The sequence below is a fragment of the Brachypodium distachyon genome, chromosome 1 (assembly GCF_000005505.3).
Source record: "Brachypodium distachyon strain Bd21 chromosome 1, Brachypodium_distachyon_v3.0, whole genome shotgun sequence".
NCBI classification, from domain to species: Eukaryota; Viridiplantae; Streptophyta; class Magnoliopsida; order Poales; family Poaceae; genus Brachypodium; species Brachypodium distachyon.
In genome coordinates, this window is record NC_016131.3 from 4559982 (window position 1) to 4573329 (window position 13348).

At 46.0% G+C, this 13348-nt stretch overlaps 3 protein-coding genes and 2 non-coding genes across 9 annotated transcripts; 3 read left to right on the forward strand and 2 right to left on the reverse strand.

Moving 5' to 3' along the window:
* Positions 1-1263: 1263 nt before the first annotated feature.
* LOC104581829 lies at positions 1264-5214 on the forward strand. 2 transcript variants are annotated; one of them, XM_010230592.3, is made up of 5 exons: positions 1264-1421; positions 1845-1985; positions 2195-3105; positions 3345-3485; positions 4319-5214. In XM_010230592.3, the coding sequence occupies exons 1-5, from the start codon at positions 1376-1378 to the stop codon at positions 4637-4639; spliced, it is 1560 nt and encodes a 519-aa protein (XP_010228894.1). In that variant the 5' UTR covers positions 1264-1375; the 3' UTR covers positions 4640-5214. The 2 variants fall into 2 exon arrangements, with proteins under 2 accessions (XP_010228894.1, XP_014752921.1); XM_014897435.2 differs by having other exon boundaries at positions 2198-3105.
* A 595-nt stretch (positions 5215-5809) lies between these two features.
* Positions 5810-5883, forward strand: TRNAV-AAC. The gene has a single exon. It is a non-coding gene; the product is annotated as a tRNA-Val (tRNA).
* Positions 5884-5894: 11 nt separating this feature from the next.
* On the reverse strand, positions 5895-10471 carry LOC100831583 (transcription factor PIF5). 4 transcript variants are annotated; one of them, XM_024457575.1, is made up of 10 exons: positions 9705-10471; positions 8988-9576; positions 8790-8888; positions 8625-8690; positions 8404-8469; positions 8056-8322; positions 7809-7946; positions 6827-7322; positions 6552-6741; positions 5895-6341 (listed from the first exon to the last, which is right to left on the reverse strand). In XM_024457575.1, exons 1-7 carry the CDS (start codon positions 9749-9751, stop codon positions 7824-7826), a joined length of 1257 nt encoding a protein of 418 aa, XP_024313343.1. In that variant the 5' UTR covers positions 9752-10471; the 3' UTR covers positions 5895-6341; positions 6552-6741; positions 6827-7322; positions 7809-7823. The 4 variants fall into 4 exon arrangements, with proteins under 4 accessions (XP_024313343.1, XP_024313342.1, XP_024313341.1 ...); XM_024457574.1 differs by having other exon boundaries at positions 5943-6341; positions 6552-6728; positions 6827-7946; XM_024457573.1 differs by having other exon boundaries at positions 5943-6341; positions 6827-7946.
* A 733-nt stretch (positions 10472-11204) lies between these two features.
* TRNAR-ACG lies at positions 11205-11277 on the forward strand. The gene has a single exon. It is a non-coding gene; the product is annotated as a tRNA-Arg (tRNA).
* A 406-nt stretch (positions 11278-11683) lies between these two features.
* Positions 11684-12634, reverse strand: LOC100839247 (protein PELPK1). Its single transcript, XM_024457578.1, has one exon. It carries the CDS (start codon positions 12510-12512, stop codon positions 11943-11945), a length of 570 nt encoding a protein of 189 aa, XP_024313346.1. The 5' UTR covers positions 12513-12634; the 3' UTR covers positions 11684-11942.
* Positions 12635-13348: the final 714 nt, after the last annotated feature.

Below are 13348 nucleotides of genomic sequence, written 5' to 3' on the forward strand. Positions count from 1 at the left end.
CCTCCTAAGGGAGGGGGTTGCAACTTAGATCTTACTCCTGTATAGCCGAACTGACGGACAGATTCGGAGTTTGTTTGTGTTTGGTTCTTTCCTGACTTGAGTTGTCAGGCCGTAACAACAATTTCTCACTCCTTCTTAATGCAATAGCAGATCACCTGCTTTTTTTCCTAAAAAATAACTACGTGCGGTTTTATAGAATTTTCAAACAAAAACTATTTTTCCATCTCTTTTTACGGGGGTATTTGATTAATTAAGACGATCATTGACCGACCTACAACTTTATCATTAGTATACTCACTCCGTTCCATAATTCTTGTTGTGGGTTTTAGTTCGACGGAGAGAGTACAGTTTATGTGAAATAAAATTAATGCTATCCATTCCTTTTAAGAATACTACCTAACTTTACTCATGTTTCCAAGTTTATATCACACAATGTGCATTAACAAACCATCTTGTTTGTAGAATAATTTGTTTCGGTCAGTTAAAAATACGCCTTATAAAAAGAAAAAATAAATAAAGTACCAAACAACACCCTTCCCGTCCGACCGAAAGCTTTTTGAACAAAACATGGTTTGAAAAAATGCGTGTCAATTATTATTCGTGTCCGATTCCGACTTGGACACTTACTATAGTAGTTTGTCAAACTAGCCTTCCCACATCGGACACGCACAACTGCTTTTTCGCAATAGACATTCCACGATTGCTTTTAGATAAGCCACGACCCAACCAAACAGCGCATAGTATCTAACTATCTGGACTCGCAACAAAACGATTCGAACAGTATCTAACTGTTTACTTTCACGTAAATACCGGGCTGTATTTTTTTAATTAGAAAAAAGTGAGTCACTGGAAGTGTGCAGCACAGAAAGAAAAGAAAAAACCAAGAGGAAATAAGCGAGGTGGACGGGGCTGGTTTGCTCTGTTTTAAATGAAAAGGAAAAAAAAAAGAATAGTGTAGGTGGCTTAGGCTGGTCGGCCGGAATGAGCGGGCTTCCCAGGCTGGACCTTTGCCATGCCAGGCCCGTGTTGTGCTGGATGGGTCCCATCATTTTTCCCAGATGCCTAGAAGGAAAAAAAAGCTCGGCCCATCACATGCCTCGTACCTGGCCTGGCCCGATTTAGCTGTGCCGTGCCGGGCTATTTTCCATGCTTCAGGGCGGCCTAAAGAAGTCCGGCCCGATGGCTCACTCGTGGAAATAAGAAAAAAAAATGCCACCAAAACCCCTGCAAAAACGGAAATCCCGTGCGTTACCACTTAACCACGACTGAGAATTGCGCAAACAGTTTCTCGGCCCTTCCCCGTCCTCTCCTCCCCCTCCCCAGGTCCTGAGCAAGTCTTGCGGCGTCTCCCTGGCAACCCGACCTAGGCGGCGGCATGAGCCGCACATTACCGCCGCCGCCGCCGCGGAACTCGCAAAGAGGTCACCCCCTCTCTCTCCCGATCTCGATCAATTTCCCCCGATTGTTATCCTACTCTTTTCTTATAGATTGAATGCTACCGCACGGAGCAGCTCCCTCGGTAGCATCCACCCAATCGCGATCCGTTATGCTAGGGATGCATCCGTGCCGGGAGCTAGGGGGGTAGGGGTGTGGGGGGGAGGGGAGGGGGAGGATCAAGGTCTCGGATCGGCGATTTTGCTCCAGGGAATTCGGTGTCGGTGGCCTGTTTATGGGTTGCTATTTTCGCTGACAGCATAAAGATTAAAGAACGATCGGTTTTCTTGTCAAACTCTAGCTACTTGCACTTACATGCCAATGCCATGAGACTTTGTATGGCTTAGTGGTGGCTTTCATATCCCTCCTTTGATGGTTCGAACTTGAAACCCACGTTGTACGCTTTCCAGGTGATCGTCATGATGATAAGAAGAGGAGATTACGCAGAGGGCACATTGGACATTCCAGCAACAGGTCGCAGCTGGATGAAGATCTGGAGAGCATGTTCTCATCGTTAACGATTGACAACATCCCAGCTGAAGCCAATTCAGGTTGCACTTCTTGCAATGATCCTGTAACCTGTTTCTAGGACTGTCCAACCAATGGTTGTCTGGTCAAGCTTTGTGCAATTAGGCTTGATATGCCCTTGATGTTTTGAACGGAAATGTACATCGTGTTGTTTTTAGGAGTCGCAAGTTTTCTATAATCGGACTGTATGTCCCTTTGATGTCTCCAGTGAGAAATCTGTTTTTCTTTTCAGGAGATTGTGGCATGGATAGGAAGAGGAAATCATACAAAGACCAAGCTGGAGTGGAAAACATGATATCGTCACTCGCAATCCAAGAGGCTGCAGTGACCAATTCTGTTTACAGAGGACAGAGAAAAAAATTCTCTGATCTTATACTCGACGACCGCAAGATCCTTGCTAAGGGCAATTCAGATTGCAACGACCCCGGCTCGAGGAGTTTAAGATCTAAGGAATTCATTGAAGGAATAAATGACTTGTTGCTGCGCCATCAGGGAAGTGGTGTTCGATATTTTGCGGTCCATTTTGATCTGAACTCCACTCATGCTGTCTACCTTGACAAATGGGTACAGTTTGCCTCAAAGTCAGATGCAAAATATGTGACACTTCACTTGTGTGAAAATGGGATTTCTTGTTCACGGCATTCAGTGACTGCAAGTCGTTATAACTTCCCTTTGCATTGTTTTGGCGATGGACGAGGATCCTTACTGCGGAAGTTAAGCCTGACAAATTGCATATTCAGTACACCGGTGCATTCCAGTGGCTTTTCTTCTCTTGTACAACTTTCGCTAAGGCGCGTCACTACAGCTGATTCTGACATCCAAAACATTTTCTCTTGCTTCCCTGTTCTCCGTGATTTAAAATTGCAATGTTGTGAGGATTTGGTTAATATAAGGATTTCCCATGAAACGTTGTTAGAGTTGCATATATCTTGTTGCCAGAAATTGAAGAGTATCAATATCCATTCCATAAGCCTAGACATATTTGAGTATGATGGACATCAGGTACAGATCAAATATGAGAGTACTCCCAGTATGAGGAGGATAGCAATTAAATTCGTGGACAGAAATTGTTCCCTTCCTGATGATTTACTTGCCATGGAAAGACTCAAGAAAGTCACCTTGTGGTTTCTTTCACCGTCAGAGGTACATTAATATGGTTCAGATCTATATTTTTGTTTCCTCTATTTCACATGTTGAATAAAATCACTCGATAGCAGTTTCTAATTGGGGAACGTATCAGGTGAAAACCTCTATTCCGTGAAATGCTAATGGCTAGGATTGAAAGTTTTCAAGTTTTCACTGAATAGAGGTTTTCACCTGATACGTTGCCTTCTATCTGTTCTTGTAATCAAACCGTAACTGTGTCATTTGCTCTTCTGCAGGAGCCTAGTTTTATACTACATGCGAAGACGTTCACTGTATTGCAGTTGGTCAGCTTGTCTATTTTGCCATCTTGGAATAATGTTCTTGCGGTAGCTTATCTCGTTAAAGCTACTCCTTCTGTTAAAAGGCTGCATCTAGAAGTATGTCCTAAATGCTATTACAAAGTTCATTTTATGCAGTGAAAACTAAAATCCAAATGTTTTTTCGAATACAAGAATGCATTGCCTTCTTAGATCTTTGTTTGCACTAATGCTGCCTAAGCCTTACAAAGTTATGATAGATTAAACTACTTCATACAACATGCATGTGCTAACAGAAAAACATTCGCACCTGGTTAGTGATTCTTTCCTGTTGTTAACATAAATTCCTCAGGGTTTTTTTTCTGTGTTTACATCAGATCCTTTATTAGTCTGTAAACCCTGTTTTTCTTTTTGAAGGGAAAAGAAATTGCCCACAAGGAACATGTGTATTATATCTCATCTGCATTTTTTTTCCGTTTTGTTCTGTACAGGTTTTACCTTGTCAATGACAAAATGCAATAGGATGCTCTCCTACTTTTTCCTGAAAAAGAAAATTGTTCTTTTTTTTCCAAGTACTGAAGTCTTCTCAAATATTTAGCTCTGATGACAACATGCACTTAATATTATATCAAATACTTCTAATTCGTCAAATTTGAAGAAAGCTTTGTACAGATGCCATACTCCATTTCCTACACTGCTACACATAACCTATGGAAGACCAGACCATGTCTTAGTTTATGAGCTATAAATTCTATGTTGTATCCTAGAGATTAAATCAATCATCTGTTTCTGGATCTTGTGGCTTATGTTAGTGACTATCACTATGATTATTCTGGAGATCTATAATATTTTGTCCGGTCATGGTTGCGACATTGCAACAAGTCTTTGGATCTTTAGATCTGTATCATCAGGACATGAGGAACTCACAACAGTTTGATTTTCCTTGCATGCAGGCTTGCAGCGGAGAACACCATTATCTGGACAATGTCCAAGTTGATTGGCCTGAGCATATCTCTCTCAAGAAGCTCCGTACCATTCTGGTAGGAGGTTTCGCTGCCCAAGCCCCGCTGGTCGAGCTTTTGGCGTATCTGTCACGTGTCGCCACTCGCCTGAAGCTTCTCGAAATCAGTCCACATCACCATCGTTACAAAGATTCGGGTAGATGTGTGAGTGAGGATGTTGGCGTTGAGGCGGCATGGGATCATGCGAGGAATGCTGCAAGGGCGACCATCGGCCTTAAGCTACAGTCGACCGTGAAGTTCGTCGTCAAATGATTCAGACTAGCAAGCCTGCCTGGTGTTGAAATTTGGACGGCCGTCGTCAAATGAAGTGTCTTGTCGTGTTGTTTTCAATTGGGAGATGCGGATGATGATGTTTTGGTGTTCCTCTTTAGATTTCGTTGGCCTGGCTCTTGAATGTCACGTGCCAGGAATGGTCGGGGTTTATTTTGGGTGGATGATTTGGCTAGATTGCAAACATGGAACATACCTATTCTTGCAGTAATAGGTCAATATATTGTGTTACAGATTGCCTGTTCTTGTGTCTACAGACACAAACTGGGTAATAATCGTGAAATCCGAGGCAGGCAACGGCGCGTATTGTCTGTGAGGGGTTCGAGCTTCTGCACTGACCAGCATCCATGTCAGGACTCAGGACCTGCATATCTGAACCTGAAGCTATCTGAATGAATGATGGCAACCCAGTCCAGGCGGCAGATATCTGAACCTGAAGCTTGATCAGGATGAACGAACCAATGGCTTAGTCTTCATTTCTATGCTTCCCTTATTGTACTATCATAAGCCGCTGCTTTTCGGTGATGAAAAACAAAAACTAGAAATCTCCCAGTGCAGAGATAGTGTCCCTTTGTCTCCTCTTGCTTTATTTAATTCAGTATAAAAGAGAGGGTACAATATGCCTGAAAACTAAAACAAACACCAACAACATGGATATCTGTCTCCCAGTCTGGAGAGTAGAGTAGCTTTGAGCCAGCGCCCAGCGACCTGCATGATTTATGGCTCGGCATTTTTGGACACCATACTAGGCCGAATTCCTCTATGTGATAGTCCTCTATGGCTCCTCTAACGTGTGGTAGTTACCACGGTGGTTGCTTACATGTAGGACATCACCACGTCAGGCATTCCGTTTCCTCTCGAAAGAGCGGCAGAGCTTTGATTGCGTTTGTTTGCTCCATGGCCAGGGCCGTCGGCGCAAAGCTAAGGCTGGCTAGTGAATGTTTGCTCTGGCGACCTCATTGGGTAGGTAACCAGGTCAATCGGTGTTGTTGCTTGTCATGCTCCATAACCGCCGGGTTTGGGTGTGTAGTAATCACGGGTCTGAGATCCTTGGATTCCGATTCAAGTACTCCGTACAAACAATTTCCCTGGAAAATAGAAGCTGTAGATGTTCTTTGTTATTTATCGTGAAAAGATGATAAGCATCAAAAAGGTTTCGTGGTGTAGTTGGTTATCACGTCAGTCTAACACACTGAAGGTCTCCGGTTCGAACCCGGGCGAAGCCATCGAACTCTTGTTTTTTTTCCGATGTTGCAACATCAAAGTCCTGAAACGAAGTTACATCTTACATCAAACTGCTCAATTATTTTCGTTGCAGGTTGTCAGCTTTTCTTTCGGGCATGAGCAGATATATATTCCACTACAACAAAAGAAAAATTAAAAGGATCCCTAGCCTTTTCAACACCAAACAGGATATGGTCCCGGATTCCAGTGCTCATAGACTCTATCCGAAGCCGACCGCTAGTAAAAACAGGATGCAGACATGAGCATCAATCGCTCTCAATTAGCCCTTAGGGAAGAACGAGATATGCACATCACTTCTACTGTAGATGTTCCGGCAATGCAGGGCATATACAACAGGGTACAACTAGAACATGGACATCGCTGTTGAGAAACAGCAGCGCCCTGGCAGTGTTCCTCCGGCTAAGCTTTGACGAAGGCGAGCGACATACAGCGTATAATCCTGGAAAAACAACGGAATGACAAAAGCAACGGAGGAGCGATGAGTTCCAGGGGATCTAGTAAGTTGTGGTAGAGTGTAAAGCTTAGGGGATACGATCCCATGACTAGTTGAAATGAACAGGCCCCAGTAGCATGTGAAAGCAGGACCATTTAACAATAGCGTGCACCGCGTGCTGTAAAGGTGGCAAAACAGGATGAAAATCTTGTATACCTGAAACTGAGAGAGAGAGAGAGGCTGGCATTTGCAAGCGCAGGGCTCCACACATAATTTCCAGGCTTCAGCTCCGGCTGCTGCGAGCCACAAGAGGAACGATGCCAAAAACTTTGTCGATGCGCAGCACACTGACACGATGAAACAGACAGCGTGATGGCCTGACAAGTTCTTCCCCTGTAGGCCAAATCTTTCCACAAAAAGGAAGTGGTCTTAGAGAAATGCATGGGTTAGATAAGTGATACATGTAGGATGCTGCTAGTGGTAGCACTGACCAAAAATGGCAATCTTCATATGTCTGTACTTTGGGTTTGAAGAACACTGCTGTTTGTTGTCCAATCAGCTTCAGCAGGAAATGTTGTTTTGACTTCTTTTGTTCCTTCCTGTTGGATCTGGTTGGTTGGATGTTGGTCATTTGACAACAGGCGTTTAAACCCCTATTTTCCTTCTCTTGAATAAACCAGACATTTCACAGACGATAACAAAACAAAAGGGAGGGTAAAGGTTGCCATAGTACTTTTTGTTAAAATGACTGCCAACTGAATAATGTTATGATTAGTTAGTACATACAGAGGGAACTGGAGTTAGCAACTTAATATCTCTGGGAGAGAGAAATTCTATCTGCATTTACAAATACTTCTAGCATTTATATCAGACGCATATTGATCGAGACATATAGCAGCAATATGGATGCTATCAGCTTCATGTTAGGTATTTTCAGCAAGTTCCTGAAAGACGGCCCTTGTGCAGGTCAACGTTGTAGTCCATACCCTGTAAATATCGAGAAAGGGATGGTTAAACCAATTGGTTCTGAATTCTGAAGTTATCCACATCTTCACTAATGACGAAATGGACGTTCAACCGTTAAAATTCATCGACAGTGCTAAAAATATGTCAAAGCAGGAAGAACTGGCATCAACAACTAGTCCATCAGATGACAGATCAGATGAAAACAACTGGTCAGCTTTCATGAAAAAGGTTGAGCTGAAAGAGGACGGCCTCATCAGTACAAAATCCAGAGTCATCCTTCGACAAAATTTGAAATGTTATGCAGCTCTGGTTTCATATGCAAAGTAAGAAATTATAGACCTAAATTGGTAAGTTTCCCAAAAGCTTAATCTGTCAAAGAATGATTGCAAAATTGCTGAATGCTGATAATTCAGTACAGATATGCTGATATGCAGCTCAAGTTATCTGGCCATATCATCAATTTCCTCAAGAAAACGGAAACATGTGAAGATTAGTACAACGTCTCACAAGATTATGGTCATTCTAAATTCCATCAGAGGTAGGTGGTTGTCCGGCCCCAGAAGTTGGCACAACAGTACTATCTGGTACTTCCGGGATCTGGTTTTGTTGTGCTACTTGTGACGCATAAGCATATGGCCCTGTTACCTGCAAAATAATTGATACCTAAGCTAGGGGAACGAATGAAAGAGTGATGAGAAGCACCTTATACTGAAACTGGCTACATAGGGGTCCTGGCACTATGAACGGTTTGTACCTGAGGCGCCACTTGGAAGTGATTACTTGCCTCCCTCAGATGAATGTTTTGCATCTGGTTTGCAACATACATAGGGTTCATTGCTGGAGATGAATTCATAGGGATGTGATTTGGCAAGGAATGGTTGATGAATGGCACTCTTGACATCTGATTTAGACCCTGTGCCGCAGGCATGCATGCAGAATTCATGCCCATAGCCATTGGTGGCATGAATTGGTGAGCACCAGGAAACATCATTGGTGCCATTCCGGTAGTCATCCACATAATCTGAGTTAGATTTATTAGTCTGTAATTGACCTTATACGAGGTTATCCGAGTTCAGGTGGAGGAAAAAAGTAAATTCCAAACCTGAAGTTGCATTTGGAGGGACTTCAAGTACTCAATTGCCTCATCTAATATCGATGCTTTATCGGCCTGAAATTGTTTATCCAAGTAAAGCATGAAGATTGAAAAGGAGAGAAACATATATGAACATGATAAAATTAGATATGCCACCACTCACCAACAGAAATGTATCAATCCAGGGACTTGCACCTGATCAGAAAAGATGCATAATACATGTTTCTTACCTTGTTGCAATGGGGTATGAGTTCTTGTAGTGAGCGCATCTTTTCGTTGATCCGGTCCCTCCTTCTCTACATAGTCAATCATAACCAACACTAAAATTAGTACAATCCACAGGCAAGCTACCTATACGGCTTGAGACAAGATTACAGAGTAGTATCTCAAGTTACCCTCTCTGACTGGTTATGAACTTCAGCTGCCCTACTCCTCCGCTTGGACCCATGCCGCCTCGACGACTTGGTCTCCTCAGTCGCCTCAAACTCGGCATCCTACGATTTCCTCATGAGTTCCATTCAGTTTCAGCTCAAGCAATAATATATACTTGCAACAAAGCAACATGAACAAAGTAGACCAAGAAAGAAACAGACCTCACTGCGGCTATCCGAGTCGTCTCTGCCCCTCCCCTTCCTCTTGTGACCACCATGGGTGCTCTCGCTCGGCAAGCCGGAGGCCCCGAAGTTGCTCCCGGATCCACCGGAGGAGGAGGTGCCGGTAAAAGTGCCGGCGCCATCGCGCGTGCTCGTCCCGCGCGTCCCCTCGGACGGCAATGCCGCGCTCCCCTCCCCGCCCCCCGCCGGCACCACGGGGCCCTGGTTGCTGCCGCAGAAGGTCGAGCAGAGGTCGCCGGTCCAGCTCGAGCTCATCGGCGGCCTCGCCGCCGCCGCCGTCTGGTGCGCCAAGTCCCCCGGCGGGGGGCGAGAGCTAGGCCCCGCCGGGAGCCCGCCGCCGTCCGGGGCAGTCGTGACGCTGTGCCAGAGCTGCGCATACATGTCGTCGTCCTCGAGGGCGGCGTCCGGGAACCATGCGGCGGTCTCCTCCCCGGTGAGCCCGCTGGTGCTCTGGCCCCCGTGGTCGGCGGCGGCGGCGGCGGAGGGGTTCGGCGCCGCCGGTCTCTGGGAGTGCGCGACGACGCCCCCGTTGTGCCAGAGCAGCTCGACGAGGTCGGTGGTGTCCATGCTGCGGATGCCATTGGAAGAGACGCGCAGATCAGCAACGAAGGATCAATCGATGCTCGAAATAAAAAAGAGGGAAGAATCCCATCCCGTTTGGTTTCTTAGAAGAAGAACAAAAAAGGAAATCTCTACACGATGGGCTTCTTCTGACTCGCCGCCGATCTCGCATTGCTGTCCATCCCACGATTCTTTGGCCCCGGAGAAAAGAAAAGAAAAATCCACTAGCTGCAAGGGAGACGAACAGCACTAGTTCCTAGTCTCACAAATTGCTGGGGGGGGAACTAGAAGCAACAAGAACAGCAGCGAGCCTAACCAAAAACAGCAAACTTTGCCATGGAAGCAAGTAAAAGGGGCCCCCAAAAAAAGCTAGCGAAGCCACCCAAGAAAGAGCCCGCAAAAGCAAACCTGGAACAGAAAGGGGGCGAAACGAAACGCCAAGCCAAGCTCTGCTCCGCAAAGCCGGCGCAAAGCTACCCTGCGGCACTGTAGCTCTTCTTCTTCTAGCTCCAGAAGATACAGCCACAGCCGACGGGGAACGGAAACGAGAAACCTTGTAGATAGTCTTGTGCTACTGTTTATTGCAGTCGATGAAAAAGCAAGGCAAAATCCCTGTGCTGCTGCTGAGATGAGGACGAGATCATGAGAAATGACAAGTCTTCTTCTTCCACACCGCAAAGGCGAAGGCAGCGCCAGACTCCCAGGCAGGCTACTACAGACTACAGGTGCGTGTAGTGTGAGACAGAAGAGGGGACGGGACCCGTGGGCGATTTCGCTTGGATTTTTCCTCCCTGGGCGAGAGGGATAACGAGGGAACTTGGTGCCGCGGTTTTTTGCAGCCTATCTCCCGGTGCTCTGCGTCCTTGTCGGATCTCCTTGGCGTTGCATTGCATCATTGGATTGGGGGATGAGAACGAGATGTATACGTGTGTCCGCCCTCGAAATCGGCGGCGTCATTCATCACCTCCCCGCTGCTGCTTGCTTGCTTGCTCGGGATTTCTGTTTTTACTTTTTTGTTTGTTTGCTTGTTATTTATTATGCTCTGCTCAGCTGATGTTGCGATAGTATAAAGTACTGAGGATTATCTTAATCTCGTCTTTGTTAATTGTTCTAGCAGTAGCAGAGTACTAGGTAGTTGGGGATTAAGGGGTGCTGGATTCTGATTCTTGGATAATGTTTCTAAGATCATCCGATGCGCGTAATCCACGCGCGCGTGTGTGTACGTGCGATCGATATGATTTCTGGTGAGTGGTTTGCAACTTCACAACACGATCAAAAGATGATTAAGAATCATATGGGAATATAGTTCTTCTTCTTTTTTTGTTTCCGTTTAAAGGGGAATATATATGTGAGCGGCGGGAGGCATGAAAATGATGGTATTTGGTCCCTGATGGTTACCGTGCCCAATAGTGAACAACAACAGCACCGGCCAGGTTCAGTGAACTTCTTTTTATTGGGGGTGGAAATTCTCACAGATGATCCTTCCTTCTGAAATCCAGACTGTTCGACTAGAACGTTTTACCTCTAGCAGCTGGTTAGTGTTCTGTTGATGGATGATTAATCGTGTTATGAGCCACGAGAAGTCGCTAGTTATTAATAGATTAGTAAGTTAGTATAATTAGATATAATAACAAAGACTCCGTGGCCCAATGGATAAGGCGCTGGTCTACGGAACCAGAGATTCTGGGTTCGATCCCCAGCGGAGTCGATTTTCATTTATTCTTTAACCCCATAATTAATTTTATGGATAATTTTTTGCCCAGGCATATATCCATCCAACCCAAAGCAGACGGCCGAAATCAAGCGTCGGGTATCGGAAGAGTCCCCTCCCGGCGCTTCTATTCTCACGTTTTCTTTTGCTGTTCCTTTCCATCCGTCCGTTTGTTGTTTTGTCCGACAGGAAAAACGTTTGCTGCAGAGCTTTGCTTGTCGTATTAATCTCGATCCAGGTGAGGCGCGCGCCAATGGGAGTTCAGAAGCAGATTACAGGGATTGGACTCTGCCGACGGCGACCCGGCAGCGGCACTCTCTTCTTCTTTTTTTGTGGGTGGTAGAATTCGGTCAATGATTTTCTCGTCTACTTACGAGTTACGGAGTACAACCAAGCGCACTTCTAAAGATAAACACGACATCGTCGACATGTCGTAGAATATATGGTTTAAACACATGGAAATATACCGGATACGTACAATGAGACAACTCTCGACAATCAACAGACCCTACATACACCAACGGGGAAAGAAAATACGAAGTGCCAAAACTTGAAACGTAGGACGTACAACGGGAAAACAAATACTGTGCGACAGCAAACCGAGATGACCTAGCCAGTGCAGCGTGTAGAAGACCCTGGCCACCCCGTCAAGTGGAGCACGCCTATGCTGACGGGGGCGGCGCCAGGAACGGCATGGGCACGTTCACGCTCGGGATGGCAGGCATCGGCGCCATGGCCACCTTGGGCACGACAATGGCAGGCATCGGCGCCATGGTCACCTTGGGCACGACGATGGCTGGCATCGGCGGCATCGTCACCTTGGGCACAACCATGGCGGGCATCGGCGCCATGGTCACCTTGGGCACGACGACGGCGGGCATCGGCGGCATCGTAACCTTGGGCATGGGCGGCAGGGTCACCTGCGGCACGGATGGCACGGTGACCGCGGGCACGGCCGGCATGGGTGGCATGGTCACCGCTGGCACCGTGGGCAATGTCGGCACGGCCGGAATGCCAGGGGGGATGACGGCGGCAGCGGGAGGAGCGGCCGCCGGAGTCGTGTCAGCCAAGTGGCGCGCGCCTTGGCATGTGCTGCTGGCGAGGAGCATGCACGCCAGAATCACGGCCAGGGAGAAGCTCGTGGCGGAAGCCATGGCTGGCTGCTGGTTTCTTTTGAGATGGTTTGCTTCGTAATGTCCCTTTGGATCTGTTCTGTTGCGATGCAAGAACATGATTTAATGCCTGGGAACTTATAGTCTCGGCCTCTCGGGCGAGTTTCTGATTAGTTGGATACTTGGATCGGTCGTTGGCCAGCCAGACTCGTCAGTCGTCACGGTTGGCACGCAAAACTTGCTCTCAAGTTCGAACCATGGTTGGTCATCAGAATGTGTGTCTGTTAACTAATCAAGAAAAGGAAAGTGGTTTGTACGGTCCGTGACAGGAGATCAGCTGCGGCGACCGGTCGATGTGGAATTTTCTGTGTTTAGGTGACGAGCTGGTGCTGCTTCTCTGCTCCGAGCCTCCGCCACTCAGTTGAAGGGCGCGTGTCGTCCACTCCAGAAATACATTTCTTGTCACCTGTCTAATCGACGCGCCACCGCTGGCTTTTCCAAATATCCCAAGTCTATCAAAATTTAGATGTATCTAAACATGATTTAATGTATAAATGCATTCAAATTTAGTCAAAGTTGAGACATCTTTTGTTGGATGAAGGAAGTCTTATGTGCTTGTGTTATCTGTTTGTGTTCATAACTGTACAAGGGCATGAATATGATATTATGTGACGATGATCATTGACCTTTTAGTGTAGCTTAATCGGAGGTCTTGTGCGAATTTATATATATATACACACACACATGTAATTAACTGGAACTCTTCCGAGGATTTTTTTGAAAAATACATGTGAACTTGGGATACTACAAGTAGTCGATGATTTATAAGAAGCAAGTTTCAATATTTTAAAATCAATTTAATTTTATACAACTGTACAGTGGCATGCCCGCATATAAAAAGCCATAGTGGATAAATTTAAATATTTATCTTCCAAAAAGAATGTCGATAAAGGTTG

Excerpts from the sequence above, each read along its gene's own strand:
- LOC100839247 (XM_024457578.1), bottom strand. The coding sequence starts at position 12,512 with ATGTTCTTGCATCGCAACAGAACAGATCCAAAGGGACATTACGAAGCA.
- LOC104581829 (XM_010230592.3), top strand. The coding sequence starts at position 1,376 with ATGAGCCGCACATTACCGCCGCCGCCGCCGCGGAACTCGCAAAGAG. Across the intron at positions 3,106-3,344 it reads GGTTTCTTTCACCGTCAGAG|GAGCCTAGTTTTATACTACA; the intron begins GTACATTAATAT and ends GCTCTTCTGCAG. Across the intron at positions 3,486-4,318 it reads TTAAAAGGCTGCATCTAGAA|GCTTGCAGCGGAGAACACCA; the intron begins GTATGTCCTAAA and ends CCTTGCATGCAG.
- LOC100831583 (XM_024457575.1), bottom strand. The coding sequence starts at position 9,751 with ATGGACAGCAATGCGAGATCGGCGGCGAGTCAGAAGAAGCCCATCGT. Across the intron at positions 8,470-8,624 it reads TCATACCCCATTGCAACAAG|GCCGATAAAGCATCGATATT; the intron begins GTAAGAAACATG and ends AAACAATTTCAG. Across the intron at positions 8,323-8,403 it reads CCCTCCAAATGCAACTTCAG|ATTATGTGGATGACTACCGG; the intron begins GTTTGGAATTTA and ends AATCTAACTCAG.